We start from the raw sequence: 20,125 nt of genomic DNA on the forward strand, positions 1-20,125 counted from the left end.
TACGCCAGAAGGCACAATCAAACCCCACAGACAGTTTTCATCTCAACTTGGAGAGAAGAGGAGGAGGGTGAAGCCAACAGAAGGAACCTGACCGTCTCCTACTCCAAGCTGCCGAGGAACCCACGGACCGTAGCCCGTGACCTTCAACGGCCCACGGTCTGTGTGTTACACGTCCTCTGTTGTGGTTGTGAAGCACTCAGGGAATAAGGACATCTACCAGCTAGAACAAGTGAAAGGAGAAAGAGAAGGAGAGTAGCTTTGCCAGGTAACACATGCCAGGGCAGCAGGGGTGAGGAATCTGCTTTGCATGGGACTCGTTATAATGAGGTGCCCCCAAGCCGGGCCCGGGATGCATTGCCCTTCTCTCCTACCATGTTCTCTTTCCCCAGGAGCCACGGCTGCTCCTTCCCTTCTCTATTCACATAGCTGTACAATGGCCCTGCTTCTATTCAGTCCAGAGCCTGCGGAAGCTTTCCTCTGGGATACCGTGGATGGATGTACTCCCAGGCCTTGTAGTGACACTGTCTGTCCATCACACTCTGTGTGGGGAAAATGCTAGTTGTCTTGGATGGTTAGTTCCTGAGTTCCACTTGGAATTATTCTAAAATCACTCCATCAATTTGTGATGGGTAAAAATGCACTTGCTTTCTGAATTTGTCCCCCATCTTAATTTCCACCAGAAACAAGTGGGCTAAAGCACTCTCGGAAGAATTGGACCTTATCCTGCCATAGCCTTGGGTGTCTTCCCCACCTACTACAAGCAAAATCGAGTACTCTTGGGAACTCACCTCCCGAATTCTACCTCTTTCTTCTTGACTCCACATGAGAAACCCAATTCCGAACCACGTGCTTGACACTTGGTTGGGGTTGTGACGGTGCCAACAGGCATGGTTTCAGCTTGCAAACTGACAGATGTTGGTATCTCACAGGTGTGTGCGCATCACATAAATACAGGTTTCGATGAAGAGCGCAATCAGCGTTGCTTTGTTAAATTTGAGTTTTGTTTATAGAGATGCCGATTACCGGAGTTAAAATTTTACCTTAAAATCATAAGGTACGTCTCAGACAGTGATCGCCTTCTCTTGACTATACAAACTCTTCTCTCTTCAAACAGCTACAATTCAGCTCAGACATCTCTTACTACGGCCACCGTGCTCTGAAGAGTCATTCCCTAAGTACCACAGACCAACGTGAGAGTCAAATGTATGACACGGACACTTGCATTATGTACTGGGGCATCGGGTACCGCATCCAATATGCCATAGACAAATGGCTTCAAGACTCTCTCTTTTTTTTTTTTTTTGCAGTTATAGCTTGCCTTTGGGATGTTATGAATATTTTCAAGACATATTTATATAAAACACACTAATAAAAGACTTAGGGGTCTAGCACTGACACCCTATCAGAAATAGTATCAGAGAGATTTGTAAGTTCTGAGTTGGTGAAAGAAATCATGAATAAGGATGTTTCTATCATTTTCTTGTCACAAGTCGGTATGTTGAGGTTTAAATTAATAACTGATTGGATCAGGAGTAATCCATTTGGATAATTGTAAGCAGCTTGTATTGTCTGGATTCAAATTCACATTTAATTTCTTCATTTAAAGGGTTTCAGGAAGATGCCAATAATTTTGGACTCTTGGTGCATCTAATATAGCTGAGATTTTTAAATTGCCTGATTTGAAAGAGCTCCTATTTTTAAATATATTCACACCCATATATATAATTGGTAATGATACACTGCCTTCCGTACTCTTGAGAATAGGTACAGGCTTAAGGTCAATCAACAACAAAACTCATCTCCAGGCACTCCCAATATTCTGATTTACTTCTTTTCACTTCAGTTTTGAAATTCGGGCCAGTGGAATTAGTCACGTTTAAAATAGCTTAGTATAATCAAACACAGACACACAAACACACAAATCAGTGTCCATAAAACCGGAAAAATCTAAATAAGGCTGGTGGATTGTGTCACTGTTGGTTTTCTTGTTGGGATGTTATACTGTAGTTATGCAAGAAGTTATTTCTCACTAGGGAAAACTGCCTGGAGGGTATAGGGGAGCTTTCTGTGTCATTTCTCACAACCCCAAGTACGTCTACAATTATCTCAAAATAAAAAGTTAAAGATGCAGGGCAAAAGAACAATACGTTACATTGCCATTTCGCTGTTAAAAACATTATGTATCCAAACATATGCACACAGACCCACCTGCATACACACATCAGAGCCATAAATCCGTAAAGATCTCAGTACACAAAATAATGCCATTTCCATAAGGGCAACTAAGAAATCGTTAACACTGGTTGCCGCTGAGGAGGAAAATGAAAACACAGACTGAATATAGATTTACTTTCCAGAGGCGACCGTTCTGCGCCTGTTGAGCTGCGCCGTGGGCTATTGGCATCACTCGGTCAAAAATTAGCTTTTGAAGAGTGAGGACAAAGCAGACATTCCCAACCTAAAACAAAGGAACGGACACAAAAGAACCAAAAGCAGCTTGGGCCTCCGGGCAAGCCCGGGGAGCCGCTCCCAGCCCTGTCTCCGACACCCCGCAGCGGTGAGGATACAAACAGAATAAACGAGACTCTTACGGCTGGAGACGCAGTAGGACAGTCTGCAGTTGATCCTCCTGAAGAGCTGCTTGTTAATTGGCCAGAGAAGGAGGGTGAAGAGCTGAACGGTGTTGATTATTAGCCCCGAGGCGATAAATACGTAACAGAAGACGAGGTGGCACAGGAACTGAGACTTCAGCAACCCGAGGAGGTCCATGGCGCGGGGTTGCGTTGATTCAGACAAATAAATACTCGCAGGAGAATATTTCCAGAGGGAACCGAGGTCCGCCACCCAGGAAAGTGTCTAGAACACAAACCAGTGTTACACGTTACAAAAAAATAAGACGTGCTTTTAGAGTCGGGGGGGGGGGGGGTGTGGGGAAGAAAACCCTCTTAAAATAGACTCTTACAATGAAACACTTTGTACACGAGTTGGTTTCTTTTTATTCGGCAGTCACATGGCGCTTACTTATGTCAGGCCGGGTTTCAGCCCTTTAAAAGTAATAGTTCCTTTCATTGCCCTAACACCCCGTGAGGCTGGGACTGTTAGCACAGAGGAGGGGACCGAGGTCCTGGGAGGGTAAGCAGCCCGGTCGCGGTTCCACGGCTTCTACGGCTGCCAGGTTCACAGGTGGCCGAGCTGGCTCGAATCCTGCGGCTCGGCTGCTGTGCGAGCTCCTGTCTTTGGTGATCACAGCAGAGGCTGTGTTTCTGGTGTCCCCTCCTGCTGCCACCTCTGCCTGAACGCCCTCCCCCGCCCACTTCTCTTCCTCCAGATCCTGCCTGCTCCAACGTCCCTTCTGGCAAGCTGGCCCGCGTGACGTTAGGGATACCCCTGGGGTGGCCTCTGCCTGCCGAAGCACCTGTCCCAGTGTGTCCCTGGAGGACACCCTCTGCTCTTCCCCCTTCCCCCACTGCACCATCACTGCTCCCAAGTACACGGTTCTCCTGAAGATCATCATTTTCTCTCCAGTGACTGGAGCAGTCATCGGCACATAGCTGGAGCTTAATTTTTTTTAAAAAGTTTATTTACTTATATTGAGAGAGAGGGAGTGCACAAGCAGGGGCGGGGCAGAGAGAGAGGGAGAGACAGAGAATCCCAAGCAGGCTCCGCACTGCCAGCACAGAGCCCAACGTGGGGCTTGAACTCATGAACCACAAGATCATGACCTGAGCTGAAGTCGGACACTTAACTGGCTGAGCCACCCAGGCGCCCCTCGGGGAGCTTAATTAAAAAAAAAAATGTGGAATGATTTAATGAAGGTAGACAAGGAATGGGCTTTGAGATATCAGTAAACACAAATGACCAAGTATGAAGGCAAGAGAACCACCCCCACCACACCCCTGACACACACACACACACACACACACACACACACACACACACAGTTCTAAAATCAGAAAGAAACTCAAATAGCAGCCAGACTCACGGCCTGGTAATCAGTCTCCGACCCCAAAATGGAATAATGATATGACTTTACAGTGTGGCAAAAAAAGCCTTTGAGGGCAAGTGTGAAGGCAGGAGTTTCAAATACTCTGATGGCAAAAGGAAGAAAGCTGAGGCAGTCACGCACGGCAGCCTGGTTCTCCTGGAAGCAGGATCTCACTGCAAACTTCTCTAGAAGCAGCCCAAACTTAGCATAAACCCTCCAACAGTAATAGTGGAGATCAGTCTTTGTTAATAACACCAAAAAATCTACATAATAGTTTCACATCTATTATATCATTTTAAGCTTCCCATGAATCTAATGAGAAGAGTATTATTATCATCCCATTCTTCAGAATAAGAAACTGAGATGACTCACAGTTTGGGTGATTTGCCTAGGGTTGTCACAGCCCATAACTAATCATAGGTCTCGGTCTTATCTCCAAGTTCTTTCTTGTGCACCTGCCTGGGCTGCTTTGTTCCCGGGGTGGGAGCTGGGGAGCTCTCTTGGGCTCTGCGGAGCAGCTCAGAGATGACCCCAAAGGCAAAAACGAGCGCAGCCTTCAGTGGAGTTCAAAATCACAAGCTATATTCAGAGTGGGGAATGGGACTTGCTTCTGGTCACCCAGACTGGTTTTGAAGATGGCCGTGGGCAGCAGGACAGACATAAGGTGTGTTCCTCTAGAACATTCACACTTGCTTAGATGATCTGGAAGGTACACGGTACTCCCGCCTGGTTTCCATATGTTTCTGGTAGGGGGAAGTGGAAAGTAACGTTGGGCCTGATTTCTCTGGAGTCAGCTGAGACACCCGACCCCCCCAGAAGCCCTGCTCTCTGGCACAAAGCCAAGGGTCTGCGGGGACTGATTGATGCATCATGTCTCTGACCTTTCCCAGGTGGCTTTTCCCACAAACATCTCCAGGTTGTCAAACTCCTTAAGACACACTTGGTTCCAACACACTCAGTCTCTCTCTAATGAGTAGGCATTAAGCTGGCAGCCCCCTTTCAATGCACTTGACTTTTAGGAGCCACATAAAGAGGAGTGATGTACGTTGGTTTACAGTGTGGCAGCAGTTACAGGACGATGTTGAATATTCATGCGCTTTATTCACTGTCCCTAGATGAGCCACTAAAAGCTTCCAGACAATCTGGCCAAAAGAAGTAGGATTCTTCCCTAGGTTTCTACGATCTAGTACGTGTGAAGTATTTTGCAAATCCTTTGCTCTGCTGACTTAACACTAAGAAAAGGAAGATAGTGGACTTTGGAAACGCAGGGAATTAAACGCTGCCTTCCTCGACTTCCAGTCAATAGTAGGACATTACAAAGAACACGGAAGATTTTTTTTCCTTGTAAAAGACCAGGGACCACCATGCCCTCAAGTAAAACCTTCGCTAGTACCGCACGAAGCAGGAGTCTATGTAATACTGGTGATGTTTAAGGGGGAATCACAGGCAGGCGGGCCTTGGTTGCTTTGGTTTTGCACACACTTCCTCAAATTCTCTTCCTAGACTAGTGTGGTGGCCGAGCGTGGGCTTGGGTCCAATTGTCTGGGTTTGAACCTCTGCTGTACCGCTTACTGGTCATGTGCCTTCAGGTAAAGGAACCCTTCTGGATCTGTTTCTCTATCTGTAAAGAGGGACCAAAATTCCAAGGAGACTATTGTTTTTCTTTCTTTTTTTTTTAACCTAAACCGATTCTCAAATTTATAGGCAAGAGCAAAATAAAAGATTAGCCAAGGAACTGCCTGAAGAAGAACAAGGCTGGCAGGTGCCATGAGTTTGTGAAACAATTTGACTGACTTAGTCTCAGAGCTGATTAGTAATAAAGAGACACAAGGCTAAATCATTTAAGGAGGTATCTGTTGGGTAAATATGTGTTGTGTGTCTTAAGTGTATTCCAGATGGAAGTTTGGGGGGCCACCCTACCCATACTGAATAAGGAACAGCTTTTTTTGAATGTGGTCATCAGCCAATTCGGTGCCCTACTGAGGAGAGATGATAGAAATATCTGACCAGTGGTGAAAGCAGTTAAAAATACTTTGCCTACTTCCCTTTCAGATGCGTGACTACCTAGAATGTTAGGGGAAGAAACTTTCCAGCAAATTCACTTCAGCAGCTTATACAAAGCAAGGAAATGACAAAGAATTTTATTTCACAGACTGTCAGAACAAGTAATTTATGGAGTTTGTAAACCAACAAATAACCATGAAGCTGTTTCTCTGTCATATTGCTGTGAGCAAAGATATTTCTTATCATCAAGGGCAATGATGAAGAACCTATGTGCCTGAAAGCCCAAACGAGATGCTGCCATGGTCTGGTTGGGATTCTTGCACAGGGCAGAGTGTGGACGGCACATCAGGGGCTCCCAAGTGGCCTTTAACCCGGCCCGTGGGCCCCTTCCTGGCACTCGCCCACAGGCCCCGAGAGCTGACTCCAGGCTTGTGAGGTACAGCCCAGGTCATCTTTGAGGAGGGGACAGAGGGGAGAGGTGACATGACTGGGGCTTGGCGCATAAGCTGGCTGTGCTGAGAACAGGAGCAGGGGTCTTGCCAGATATTGAAGCCCAGACCAGTCACAACCCAGGGAATGCAGGTAACATGTAGGAGGAATTGCCGGAACAAGAAAACATTTTTTTTTAAGTTTTATTTATTTATTTTGAGAGACAGAGAGAGGGTGAGTGCGAGCGGGGGAGGGGCAGAGAGGGAGGGAGAGAGAGAGGGAGAGAGAAGGAGGGAGTGGGAGACAGAGAATCCCAAGCAGACTCCACACTCAGCACAGAGCCCAACCTGGGGCTCAATGTCAAGAACTGTGAGAGCACGACCTGAGCCGAAATCTAGAGTCGTCTGCTTAACTGCCTGAGCCACCCAGGTGCCCCTGAAACATGAAGACATTTTAAAGAGAAATTGTAGAGAACAGGGAAAAATGCCAGAAAACCCAACCTGTATACATTATTTGGATTTTTCAGAAGTTAGAGTCTGACCCATCACCTGAAAATTCCTGAACCAGCATTTTAAACACAGACAGAAAGCTCCTGTCACCAGGAATCAAGGTTCAAGGAGGATAATAGGTTCAAGGAGGATAGTTTACTCCAAATTACCTTCATTTCCCAGCTACTGATGTTTAGCAGAGTTTGAACTTAACTCATCATTTGAAAAAGTCTCTGGCAGTCCTTGAGGGCACATTGTTGCCCATGAGTCTATGTTAAATCGGCTCACAGCTGTTTGAAAAAGCTGCCATTAATGTTGGAGGAGGCCTCTTATTCAATGGAAGAAATCTCCTGAAGTGCCACTGTGAAGAAAAGAAGCTGTTCATCCAAGGAAGGGAGAGACCTGGGGTCACACACATGGGGGACGTTGAGCGACCATGAGCCAATTGTGTAACAGAGGCATTAAACGAGCTGGTATAGGCCTTTGAAGAATATGAGAAGACACTGAGTGAAAAACGGTAACAAAGAAGCATGATTCAGATTTGTAAAATAATAATGTGTATATTTATATCATTCACATCTCTGTCTATTTCTATATTCATGGCTGTCTATTAATAGTGGCTAATTTTGGGTGGAAGAATTCTGGCGGTTTCTTTTCTCCTGTTTTATTACTCTTTTCTTAGAATGAGATGAGCTCTTCCTCCCCTGGACAGAAGAAGGGACCCGATCCCGGCCTGCATTGCGGTTCCTTGTGGTCAGATGACGGAGCCCGTGTGATGCAGAAGGGGAGACAGCCCAGGTCGTCGACACACCCCCCGTCAGGAGGGCGCCAAGGTGAGAATCCAGGCTCTGCCCGTGTGGAGGCTGGATGCCACCCTGCATCCCAGCACAGGTGCCTGGGAGGAAGTTGGGAACAGGGAAGGTTAAGGGGCCATTGCGAGTCCGGCAGCTCTGGCTGGAAATCCAGGCTCAGCCCATCGGCAGCTATGGAAGTTCCTTCCGTGTCTGTGAAATCAGAGCAATACCTTCAACACCAGGCGGTCGTGGGGCTCAGATAATAACGCATTTGAAACACTTTCTGGAATGCCTGCCACACAGGCGGCGCCCAAATAGTGGGAGATTTTTCTTCTCGTGGCAAGAAAATAAAGAGGCAAAGGGGCGCAGCTAAGAAATGTGATTTTAGCATTTCTGGGAAAGCAGAGAGATAGAAATCGACTTAGTTTCCCTTCTCACTACGTATCTAGAGCCTGACATTTTCCTGAATTTACCTCCAAGCGTGTGAAAACATTTCCTCCCCCGTTTGTTTTCATTGTAACCTCTACTTTTCCGTCAGTGACTCAGAGACGGGAAACGATGCGTTCACGAGAGCTCGCGGACTCTTCACCTTCTTCACTGAGGAATAATCTTCCCAAGTGTGGAGTTGGAGAAGCGGACCCCAGAAGGAACGGCAGTCCGAGCCGGGCCATGCTCTCAGGGACGCTGCGTTTCCCACGCGGCATTCCCAGCAAGGAAGTGAGCAAACACCGAGAGGAGCGGCCACGCGCCCCAGCAGCCAAGCGCACCCTAGAAGCCGCGTCCACCCCAGCAGCCCTGCACAACAACCCCCCGCCAGCAGCCAGGCGCACCCCAGCAGCCCTGCACACCCAGCAGCCATGTGCACCCCAGCAGCCGAGGGCACCCCAGCAGCCGAGGGCACCCCAGCAGCACTGCACACCCCAGCAGCCGAGGGCACCCCAGCAGCCCTGCACAACAACCCCCCCCAGCAGCCAGGCGCACCCCAGCAGCCCTGCACACTCAGCAGCTGTGTGCACCCCAGCAGCCCTGCACACCCCAGCAGCCCTGTGCACCCCAGCAGCCGCATGCACCCCAGCAGCCAAGGGCACCCCAGCAGCCCTGTACAGCCCAGCAGCCGAGGGCACCCCAGCAGCCCTGCACAACAACCCCCACCAGCAGCCAGGCGCACCCCAGCAGCCCTGTACACCCAGCAGCCACGTGCACTCCAGCAGCCGAGGGCACACCAGCAGCCCTGCACACCCAGCAGCCAAGGGCACCCCAGCAGCCGAGGGCACCCCAGCAGCCCTGTGCACCCCAGCAGCCAAGGGCACCCCAGCAGCCGAGGGCACCCCAGCAGCCGCATGCACCCCAGCAGCCCTGCGCACCCCAGCCCAGCACACCCCAGCAGCCGCATGCACCCCAGCAGCCGCGTGCACCCCAGCAGCCCTGTGCACCCCAGCCCAGCACACCCCAGCAGCCGCATGCACCCCAGCAGCCACGCGCACCCCATCAGCCGCGCACACCCCAGCAGCCACGCGCACCCCAGCAGCCACATGCACCCCAGCAGCCGCATGCACCCCAGCAGCCCTGCGCACCCCAGCAGCTGAGCGGGGCCCCGCGGGGCTCCTGAGCCAGTTCAGCTTGGTCAAGCAGATGGCGCCCCATGTTGCCCAGCCTCCGGCAGTGGAAACATAAGCAAATAAAGAAAGCTCGGAATGTCCCCAGGAGAGAATTCAAACTGCATCCTCCTCTAAGTGCGCACAGAGAGCTTCAACGGAAAGCATTCGAATAAGGCTACAGATAGAAGAGACTTCGCTAAGACTTAGGTCCTCTGCCTTCCTCACTACTCTGAAACCATTAAATAAGCACGACCTTCAGGCTCGGGCAGGAAGAGAGGAGTCTGAAACGGGTTTAAGTCCTTCAGTAGCTTGTTTCTCGGGGTTTGGCTTGTTTGTCACACTTATTACAGCGCCGAGCCAGGGCAGGGTTTTAGAAGAAGCAAAACGTTCCTCCAAAGAAATCAGTCCAAGTGGAATTGCTAAAATAATACCCGTGACCAATGTAGTATCATCACTGAAATCAAAACAACCCCTCATTTTAGGCTCTTTTAACTCCAAGCACCAGAACAGGTCACAAAGCAGAAAGGAGATACGAGAAATGCAAATACTAAACAAACAGAACCTATTTTTTTTTTTTTTACATTCCAAACTAAAATAATAATACATTCTGAAAGACTTGAAGGGAAGTGGGACTCTCACCCTCCTTGTGAGAACAACCGTCAGTCTTTTTAGAAAAGCAACTTGACACGCGTACAAAGACGTGAAACGTCTTCCTACCGCGCAATCTCGTAACCAACTTCTGGGAAACACTCTTAAGGACAAAATTAACTTTTAGACTATTCTCTCTGCATGAAGATATTCAGCAAGCATTATTTATAAGCACCTAAAATTAGAAACTGCTTACATTTCCACATGTGGCAACAATTAAGTGAATTATGGCAAACCCACACAATTTAAGTATCACTGTAATAGGTTTATAGTGAAATGGCTACATTTTCAATATATTAAGAGCTAAAGGACCCCGAATCATATCTATGTATACATACATACATATATATAAATAATAATCACATTAAAATCAAGTATAGAAAACGTACGGGAAGCCAAGAACGCCTTACGAGAACACTAACAGTTATTTGTTACATACACATACAAACACACACACACATACACACATCCCACACTTAGACACGTCAGCCAACCTGGAGTCTGTTGGGATGGCCTCACTACTGCTTTAGCATTTTCTTCCTGAGGAAGACAGTGAGTAGGCGAGCTCCAAGATCTTTGACAGACAGAACAGCGTCTGATTCTAATACAGGAAATGTATGTCCTCACAAATCAGGTTTTCCGGTCATTTCAGTGGGGTCTGCTCAACAGTGATTAAGGGGATGCTTGTCTTTTCCTCAGCTCCCATGTACAGAGAGGGCTCTCAAAGGGGCATGGTCAACTGGATGGAAAGAAGAAGAAAACTTAAGGGTTGGTGGAGAGTAACACGGACTAACGTGCAGCTAGCTGGTGAATTTTGTCTCTGGACCAGTATTTTCGGTCGGTAGAGCACAGAATGCCCGGGGCCAGTGGTGGTGGCCCTGGAGGTAAGGGACACGGATGTAGTCCCAGAGGGAAACGAGTGAGGTATGTTCTGCTCTTGGAACATTCAGATTCTGCGTGCCCCGTGAGGGTGAATGAATTTAGCAGAAATCTCCAAAAGGGCAGTGACCACCTTGTGGAAGCCTGAGGCTTCCACTCAGGGCTTAGTCCTGACAAACAAGGATAAATTTAGTTTTTGGATTCCTGCGCGTTAGACTGGCCCAAGGCCCAAAACAAAACAGGAGAGAAAGTGTTCTAGACTGAATTTAACTGTCTCTGGGACCATCTGTAACTAAAATACTCCTCAATTAAAAAAATGATCCCCATCGAATGGTTTTGCAGAGAAGCCTATTAAAATTAGCTTATGTTAAAATTTTATGGACCAGTCCTCTGTCCAATACCCCTGTACCGTACACGATGTCCATTAAAACAAACCAAGCTCCGAAGGAGTCATAAATCATACTCAAGGTTTTCATTACGTCCTCTAATAAATAACACCGAGCCTTTCTCCAAAGTCTAATTTTAGGATGATAAAAACTTAGGTCTACAGAAAATTGAGGCTTCTGAGTTTATATTTAATAGTTGATTCTGAGTAGCTTATAAGAGCAAAACACATTCTGAAGAGCTTTTCTGTCCAATCCAAGGAAACCAAGACTCCGAGATAAACACCGATGGATACCCTAGGTACCTTTTTATGAGAAAAGAACAAAGATAGAAGGAAATTTAATTAGATATTCTCTAAGGCCTTTTGCAGCAGTAATGACTACAAGATTAAAATGTCCAGAGTTAAACATGAGACTTTCTGAGTAGTAACCAGCACAGTGAGGATCAGCACACTGAACGTTTCACACACATTATCTCAGTCGCCGTCACAAAGGCCACCATGGATCCCCATTTTATAGATGAGGAAAGGGGATTTAGCTAGCCTAAGCAGTTAGACTATGCAAAGGTCAAAGAGTGAATAAATGTCTAAAATCCAAACTCATGCCCTGAGCGATATTATGCTGCTTTGACACAGCTGAGGTAGCTGGACTGCACATGAACTTGGGCCTTCATAGCACCACTCCATATTTCAATTCATGGTCCCATTTCTGACACTGGGGAGATCATGAGTTTTGAGCTACTGCCCCGCCAGTCGGTCCTGCCCCAGCCCTCAGGAACACCCTCCTTCCAGAACAATGCCTGCCATTTCTACACCCCAATCCAGCTCTCTCACGGTCACAGGGTACGGGGGGCCCTGACTTCACGACGTTTGGGCAGTCCGAGGAGCTAGCTGGTGGGTTGCATTTCCAGCAACCAAGAATGTGTGAACTATTTTACTAGGTACTCTGTGGAAAATGCATTGTGAAATTATGTTCCACCTCTGGAAGTTTCCCCAAGATCCAGTATCATGAAACCAAAAACTGAAATGAAATGGGGGAACACTAATCTTCCCATTCAGGAAACATGGACATTTCTGCTTTTTTTTTTTTTTAAATGTTTTTTATTTATTTTTGAGACAGAGAGAGACAAAGCATGAACGGGGGAGGGGCAGAGAGAGAGGGAGGCACAGAATTGGAAGCAGGCTCCAGGTTCTGAGCCATCAGCCCAGAGCCCGACGCGGGGCTCGAACTTGCGGACTGCGAGATCGTGACCTGAGCCGAAGTTGGACGCTTAGCCGACTGAACCACCCAGGCGCCCCTGGACATTTCTGCTTTAAATAAGAATATTCCAATTAATAATGAAGCCTTTTCAAATACAGAACGAAAGCAAGATGGATGTTGAACGCAAATTGTTGGTTCTTCATCACCACTCTTGTTGTGGCAGATCGGTGGCCATCGGTCCAGTAATCTACCTGTGACAGTGGAAATAGGAGGGAGCAGTTAGCCCCTCAGGTCTCTCCAAGTGGGGAAATGGCCCGGGACCAGCCCTGGGCCTACTGAAGCAGGCGCGAGTTCGATGCAGCACCAGCTGGCACCAAAAACGAGAAAAGAGCTTTATTCAGCGTATAAACCACCTCCTACTCTAGTCCCACTGTCACCAAGGCAACGTGGTCAGGACTGCGGTCTTCCAGTGCCTCCTTCTCCCCTTCCCACGTGGGCCGTGACAAAGCCGAGGGGCCAAACCAGAGATGGAGAAGCTCTGCAGAGAGACGCTGGGTTTAACTCCCCACTTCCTAACTGCATGACCTTGGCCTCGTCATCTCAGCCTCAGTATCCGCGTCTGTGTAACGGAGGTAATAATCCCCTCCTTCCAGGAATCGTGGGACGCTGACCTGCACCAATGTGTAGAAAGAAAGCGCCAAGCTCAGGCCCGCATGAAGCAGCTCCTTGGTACCGGCGGCCCGGGCGTGTCTCCTCCTCCCTCAGCTGCTTTACCCATGACCCCAAACCATCCACCATCTTTTCTTACTAGCCTTTCCACTCTGCAGTTCTCCTAATCCATTTCTCCTGTTTGTTTTAGTAAGATTCCTCATGTGCACATTTGTTTTTTCTGACCCCCACACACTCCAGGACGAGGTGAGGTGACTTGTAAGACCCCCAAAGTCCACTCACAAGTTTTAGTTAAATGATTCGATCCTCATTCCTCTCAAGTAAGATAGTTCAAAACCATTGGTTCTGAAGCTCTCTTCAAAAAGATGGGCGATACCAGTGAGTTATCTATATAAACTGCATGGAAGGAGTAAGTTGGACGTACGATACACGACTTGCTTTTACACCGTGGAAGAGAAACAAAAACCAATATCGACAAGATTAAGACCACAGTCATCTTGGCGCCCTTGGAATGTCACAGCATTTCCCTGGAGCCTTGCAATAAGAAGCTAAGGACACACACACACACACACACACACATATATATACAAGATATATATATATATATATATATATGATAGATATACATATATATATAAGAGGAAGCAGATAATAGATGTGTCTGTATCCACCAGGAAGCAATTTGCAGGGGGCTGACTTCTGAACAGGGTGAGGTTGGGGACAACTTACTGGTGCGGACAGACAGGTGCTTAGGTCACCAGCAAATCATGGCGCCTAAATTTTTTTCATAAAACCTGACCTTTAATGTTTCAAAATAGGTAAAATAATAATAATAATAATGATAATAATAATAATAATAATAATAATAAAAAGCCTGTAAAATTAAGACTTGTGGCGGGGCACCTGGGTGGCTCAGTCAGTTAAGCATTTGACTCTTGATCTCGGCTCAGGTCTTGATCTCAAGGGTTGTGAGTTCGAGCCCTGTGTTGGGCTCTGCACTGGGCATGAAGCCTACTTAAAAAATTAAATTAAATTAAGACTTAGGGCAAAATGTAAAATTTCACCAGAAATTTCGTTAAATTTATTTTATCATTTAATATTTCCACTCTCAGTATCCATTGAGAGAGTGGTACAACTCTAATCTTTTCAGTATTTAGAAGCTCTAACCTTAAAGCAGGCTTCAGTTTGGCCAGACGACGCATGGTCTGGGAATGGCCAGGCCAGGAAACTGTGAAGACACTAGTACTGAATCACCAGAGATAGCCAAGCACATTCTCTGGCATTGTTTTTCCAGTAAAGTTGGTAAGATCGCACAAATCTCTTCACGTATTCTGGCCTAGCCCACCTAGTCTGTCTGGGTCAACAGCTCATTAGGTGTCATGACTCCTCGCCATTACGCACAGGACAAAACATTGTCCGTAGCCAGGTAAACAGGGCCTGTAACCAACAGAGGTCACCAGCCTCAGACAAATGCCCAAACTGCCAGTCCTGGGGAAGTTCTGAGCATTAGATATGAAGTGAGAAAAACAAGAAGATGTGAAGTGATAGGGAACCAAAGCTTGAGGGCTATGTAACAAAACCACGTGGACATGGGATGCTCCTGTACACAATAGCTAACTTGGTGCAAATACAGGGGGTGCCGGGGGCGATACACTGGGAACTTATCTTGCAGTGGCATGTATCAACCGGACTAGAATTCTCTTTGGGAAGGTAGAAATCATGACTCTACCGGTGGTCCACAACATAAGTACAGAAAGGGAAGCACCAGTATTGACTCGGGTCTGGGTTTGACTCTTGACCGTCTGTGTGTCTGCATCAACCTGGCCATGGGCTTCCAGGAATTTCAGCTTGGTCATCTGTCAATTGAATATGACAGATTCACTGGCCACGTAGAAGGGTGGTGGGAGAGTTCAGTGAGGTAAGGGATGAGCAAAGGCTCTGTCAAACCCAATTTTGTGGCTCAGAAAATGGGAAATGGGGACACTAGTCTACACGCTGTCAACCACAGTGCTTCTGATTCATAGGAACTGCCATAGCATTAATGCCCTGGGGTCCCTACCAGGAAGTTGAGCTTGGAAGAAGCCCTCCACTCGTTCTGTCAGGATCAATGGGGCTTATTTCAAGGTGGGTAGGTTCTGTGAGGGTCTGCTCAGAGGCGATAACTCCGGGCAAAATAAGCAAGTGGCCTTTTTCTTCTGTGTCTCAGACACCAGTAAATGGGCTCTTTTCTCTGGCGGGTTCCTCACTGTTGGTTAAGCACCCTTGACCCTTGAGTTCTTGGAGGCCCTGTTGTGGCCAACTCTTCTTTTCTGGTAAGAAGTGTGTGGAAGGTGGGAGATCAATAAGGCTGGATTTTAAATCTTTCATTTCTTTGATTTTCATAAAGTGATGTCAATGAACCCAGGCAATTTCCCCGACTGGATTCATGCATAATGGACCCGTAGAGGGACTTATTAGAAAACAAAAGCACTTAAATGCTTTCCTGACATGAATCATTTATTGAAGACAGAAATGCTGGCTGTGAGGGCCCAAAATAAGTTGACTTACAGTATCCTTGTTTCTAGATAGGTCTGAAATATGACCACAGAATATTGAAGTACTCAGACAGGAACAATGCTTTTGGGGTCATTACAGACTGGCTATTCCTCGAAAAGTTTCATTAACAACAGCAGTGATAAAACATGAAGTAGGGCCTCCTCTCTCTCCCTTTCTTTTTCTCCTTTTGTCACAAAGCTCAGGAACAGAGGATGCTTCGTGAAAGCAGGTATGTTCTTTTCGACTTCTGTTCAGTAGAATCCAGGACAGATATTCTTGGACCCGTGCAAACATTCATTAATCCATTGATAACTCCATTCATGCATTAGGTTGTCCACAAAGCTACTCATTCATCCATTCAGTTAGAAATTCATTGATTCGTAGTTATTGTTATAACTTTATACCACTGCATTAGACTTCTGAAGGTAAGCACAGGGGATTGTTACAGAACCCCTCTCTGTGTCTTATGTGGGTCAGCACTGTGCACAATAAACCAAAGCACTTACTGAGTAATATTTCCAGGCTCAGGAGGAACCTCTACCCCTTCCACTTTTTTTTTTTTAATTTTTTTTTTAACGTTTATTTATTTTTGAGACAGAGAGAGACAGAGCATGAACGGGGGAGGGTCAGAGAGAGGGAGACACAGAATCTGAAACAGGCTCTAGGCTCTGAGCTGTCAGCACAGAGCCCGACGCGGGGCTCGAACTCACGGACCGCGAGATCGTGACCTGAGCCGAAGTCGGCCGCTTAACCGACTGAGCCACCCAGGGGCCCCCACCCCTTCCACTTCTTACAGAATGAGTAGATACTCCATAAATGGTGACTCAATCGGAATCTCTAGACGACCTAATATAATTTAATCTTTATACCAATAACTCCGAATCGTCAAAAGCAAAGTGCAAAAGCGAAAGCATGAACTGATAAAGTCCTAGGTTTCTTTCCCATTAAATTAAGCACAGGTCAGATGACCCAACAATTTATTCTGCTTGCAAAAGCCATGCAGATAACCCCCCATGATTGCTCCCTAACCCATCACATCGCGTGTAACAAGCACAGAATTCTCTTTTACAAATGCTAACATTGCATGAGGCAATATATCAAACTGACATGAAAATAACTCAAAATGAAAGCAAATTACCTACTTGAACTCCAGTAGGGGAGCTCAGATGTTGGTTGGGGACCAGAGCGGACTGGTTTTGTTTTGTTTTGTTTTTTTAAACAAAAACTCTTCTATTAAAATGCAAATCTGATAAAAGTAAAGGAAACTATATGCTCTATGCAAGTCACTAAGCCATAGTCATGGATATTTTTAAAGATAATTCTCCTCCACTATAACAGTCATTCATATTCATTATATAAAAATTTGTCAAGTTCTAAAATGTAGAAATTTTAGCACCTAAAACTGTCACTGACATTTTGGTTTATTTTCTTTCAGTCTTTGGTGAATGCCTAGGCTTTTTTCCTTTTTTTTTTTCTTTGTTAGGTAGAACTTACCATAAAAAGGCAGACGCCTTTTTTGTTTTTAAATATGTTGAACTCTTAGGTTAAATCAGTTTTATATGCCCTTCTGTTAAGCTTTAGTGAGATCATTTTCTTTTTTTTTTTTTTTAATTTTTTTTTCAACGTTTATTTATTTTTGGGACAGAGAGAGAGCATGAACGGGGGGGGGGGGGGGGGGGCAGAGAGAGAGGGAGACACAGAATCGGAAACAGGCTCCAGGCTCTGAGCCATCAGCCCAGAGCCTGACGCGGGACTCGAACTCACGGACCGCGAGATCGTGACCTGGCTGAAGTCGGACGCTTAACCGACTGCGCCACCCAGGCGCCCCAAGTGAGATCATTTTCAATGTGTCCAAATATCACAGTATAACTCTTCTAGTACTTATACTGGGCATATCATAATTATTACCTTACTGCCTCATCGCTGAATATTTTGACTTCTTTTTGCTTTTTTAATAATAAAGCCATGATTAATAATTTCAGGCATAACTTTTCTTCTGAACCTTGAGTTAGTTCTTTAGAACATATAGGATATCTGGGTTCAAGGAATAAAAGTTTAATTTTATTTAATATTTGGAATTAAGGAATAAAAATAAAATATTTGGAAATAAGGAATAAAAGTTTAATTTTATTTAATATTTATTTAATATTTGGCAAATATTGCCAAATCATTTTCCAAAAGTTTTGTCGTTACTTATGTTCTTAGCAGCAAAATACAAAAATACCCATTTTATCACATTTATGTCAACAATAAAAATTCTCATCTAAAAACAACAAAAACCAGACTCACTCTTCATACATTAAAAGTGTGTCGCATTGTTTTAATTTTTGGAGTGACAAGTAAAGCTGGATGTTCTTTAACATTTATTAAACTATGGCTTTTTCTTCATGACTTGCCTTTTAATTTATTGCCCATTTATCTCTTGCATATTGATTTTCAAGAGCTTTTCATCTATTAAGTAGAATAACATCTTCCTATTCCATTTAGAATGAACATTTCTCTAGTTTGCTTTTATTTTTAGCTCATTGGGGCTTTAAATTATTGTGAAGAACAGTGATTTCTTTCATAAAGTTTAAACTTAGAAAGTTTTTCCTTCTACCCTCACTTTTCAGACGGCACAAAACACATGTCACTGTTTTTCCAGAATTAATTTATTTTATTTTTTATTTTTTAATGCTTATTAGAATTTTTATCTAAATATGATGGTCCAGAATTAATTTTATTTTTAACTGGTTAATCTATATCTGACATTTATTTTGGGCTATGATAGTCTGTGAAGATCTAAGTGGATCTCTTTCCAAATATTTAACCAGTTGTATCCAAGGCATTTATTGAAAGATCCTTCCTATTCCATTAATTCATACTATAATTTCATCTATTAAATACCAATAAAAAGAGACTGCAGGGGTCAATACTCCGACTACTCATTTTCTAGATGAAACATGGGCCATCGAGACAGTCAGGTGACTGGCCCCATCACGTCACTGGGGAGTAGGGACAAAGCCCTGAGTGCTCTTTCTTCCTGGCCCTGCCACCAGATGCTATTTTCCTCTCTCAGAGCCAGCAACTGTTACTGAGTCACAGACCAGCCTTTTCCAATCACTAGTTAAAAATCCATAGGAAATCAGGAAGCTGTACCTCGGAACTACACTCATGCCGACATAATGTCAGCTGGGAGTGAAGGGAACCAAGGTGAATGCAGAAGCCACTGCCTGGGCCTTCCTTTGCCCATCCAAAGACCCAAGAAGTATTCTCACTACCTGTAAGGGCACTGCCAGTTCTGATATACTTAGCTACCTATACGATGGTTTCTGTGGAAAGAAGAAAAAGCAAAAGCAGAGAGGCAAATTGTTTAGATTTGTAAAGGGACGCACTACCATTAGAGATTAGGGAATGGAAACCCTAGCACAGCAGGGAGCTTAGGTCGTGGTCTTAACTGGCGCATCTCCAGAACCCACATCAGGAATGCATCCAGGAATAGAGGGGACAGTAAAGCCTCGCAAGGCCTCTGGGCCACTTCCTGCTGAAGGACTGACGGCCTAGGACACCGTACTAAAGGGAGACCAGAGACACAAGTAAACCGCAAGGCATCCTGGGGCACAGGGAACCCACAGAACATCCTGGGACGCAGAACCACAGGGCGTCTTGGGAAACAGGGAAAACTGAAGGGAGTCACGGGCAACAGCCAGTGACAGAGTCCGGGTCGCCCGAGGCACCCAGGCACTTGTTTGATTGTTATTTTTGGTGATAGTAAACTAAAGTTCCATACTGACTTCCCAAATTTGAGGAATTCCTTAGGAAACTCCATGGTTCTTTGTGCCCTAGTTAAAACAGACTTTAATTTTACCTCTGCTTTTTAGGTTAGGAGCTCCTTCAGTGTCAGAGACCAAATATATCTTAAGCGGATTAGAAATAATTTCGAATTACAAATAAATAAGTAGAAAATAATTTAAAAATATTAAGAGGAAGCACCAGCAATTTTGTTTCTTCTGAACATTCTTCTCTGAGTAAATAATTAAATTGCAACAGTAAGACTTATGAGGCACAGGGAAAAAAACAATGAGAATGTATATTTAGTGACAAAAGACATTTACAATATGCAAAGTCAACAAAAACATGGCCGGCACAGGAGCTAACTTTTGTGAGACAAGAAAAGTGTACCTCTATGCTTAGGAAATAGTCTGGATGATAAGCCATCAAATGTTTTTTAATTTCTGAAAAAAAAAATTTTTTTTTGAGAGAGAGAAGAGAGAGTTCGAGCAGGCGAGAGAAGGGTAGACAGCGGGGAGAGAGAGAGAGAGACAGAGAGAGAGAGAGAGAGAGAGAGAGACAGAGAGAGAGGGAGGGAGAGAAAGAGAGAATTCCAAGCAGGCTCTGCACTCAGCCCAGAGCTGGACTCGACCCCACCACCCTGGGATCATGACCTGAGCTGAAATCAAGAGTAGGTCACTCCATCGACTGAGCAATCCGGGCACACCAATTTCTGAAATATTTTAAATATACAAAACGTCCG

At 45.5% G+C, this 20,125-nt stretch overlaps 1 protein-coding gene across 7 annotated transcripts in view; it reads right to left on the minus strand.

The window, feature by feature from the left end:
• Window positions 1-20,125, minus strand: part of AGPAT4 (1-acylglycerol-3-phosphate O-acyltransferase 4) — a 128,295-nt gene that overhangs the window by 88,611 nt on the left and 19,559 nt on the right. For all 7 annotated transcript variants that reach the window (XM_045500227.1, XM_045500225.1, XM_045500223.1 and 4 more), the window contains exon 2: window positions 2,592-2,856. In XM_045500227.1, coding sequence (XP_045356183.1) covers window positions 2,592-2,769 — 178 coding nt within the window. In that variant the 5' untranslated portion in view covers window positions 2,770-2,856. The remainder of the gene's footprint in view (window positions 1-2,591; window positions 2,857-20,125) is intronic.

The sequence above is a fragment of the Leopardus geoffroyi genome, chromosome B2, assembly GCF_018350155.1.
Source record: "Leopardus geoffroyi isolate Oge1 chromosome B2, O.geoffroyi_Oge1_pat1.0, whole genome shotgun sequence".
NCBI classification, from domain to species: domain Eukaryota; kingdom Metazoa; phylum Chordata; class Mammalia; order Carnivora; family Felidae; genus Leopardus; species Leopardus geoffroyi.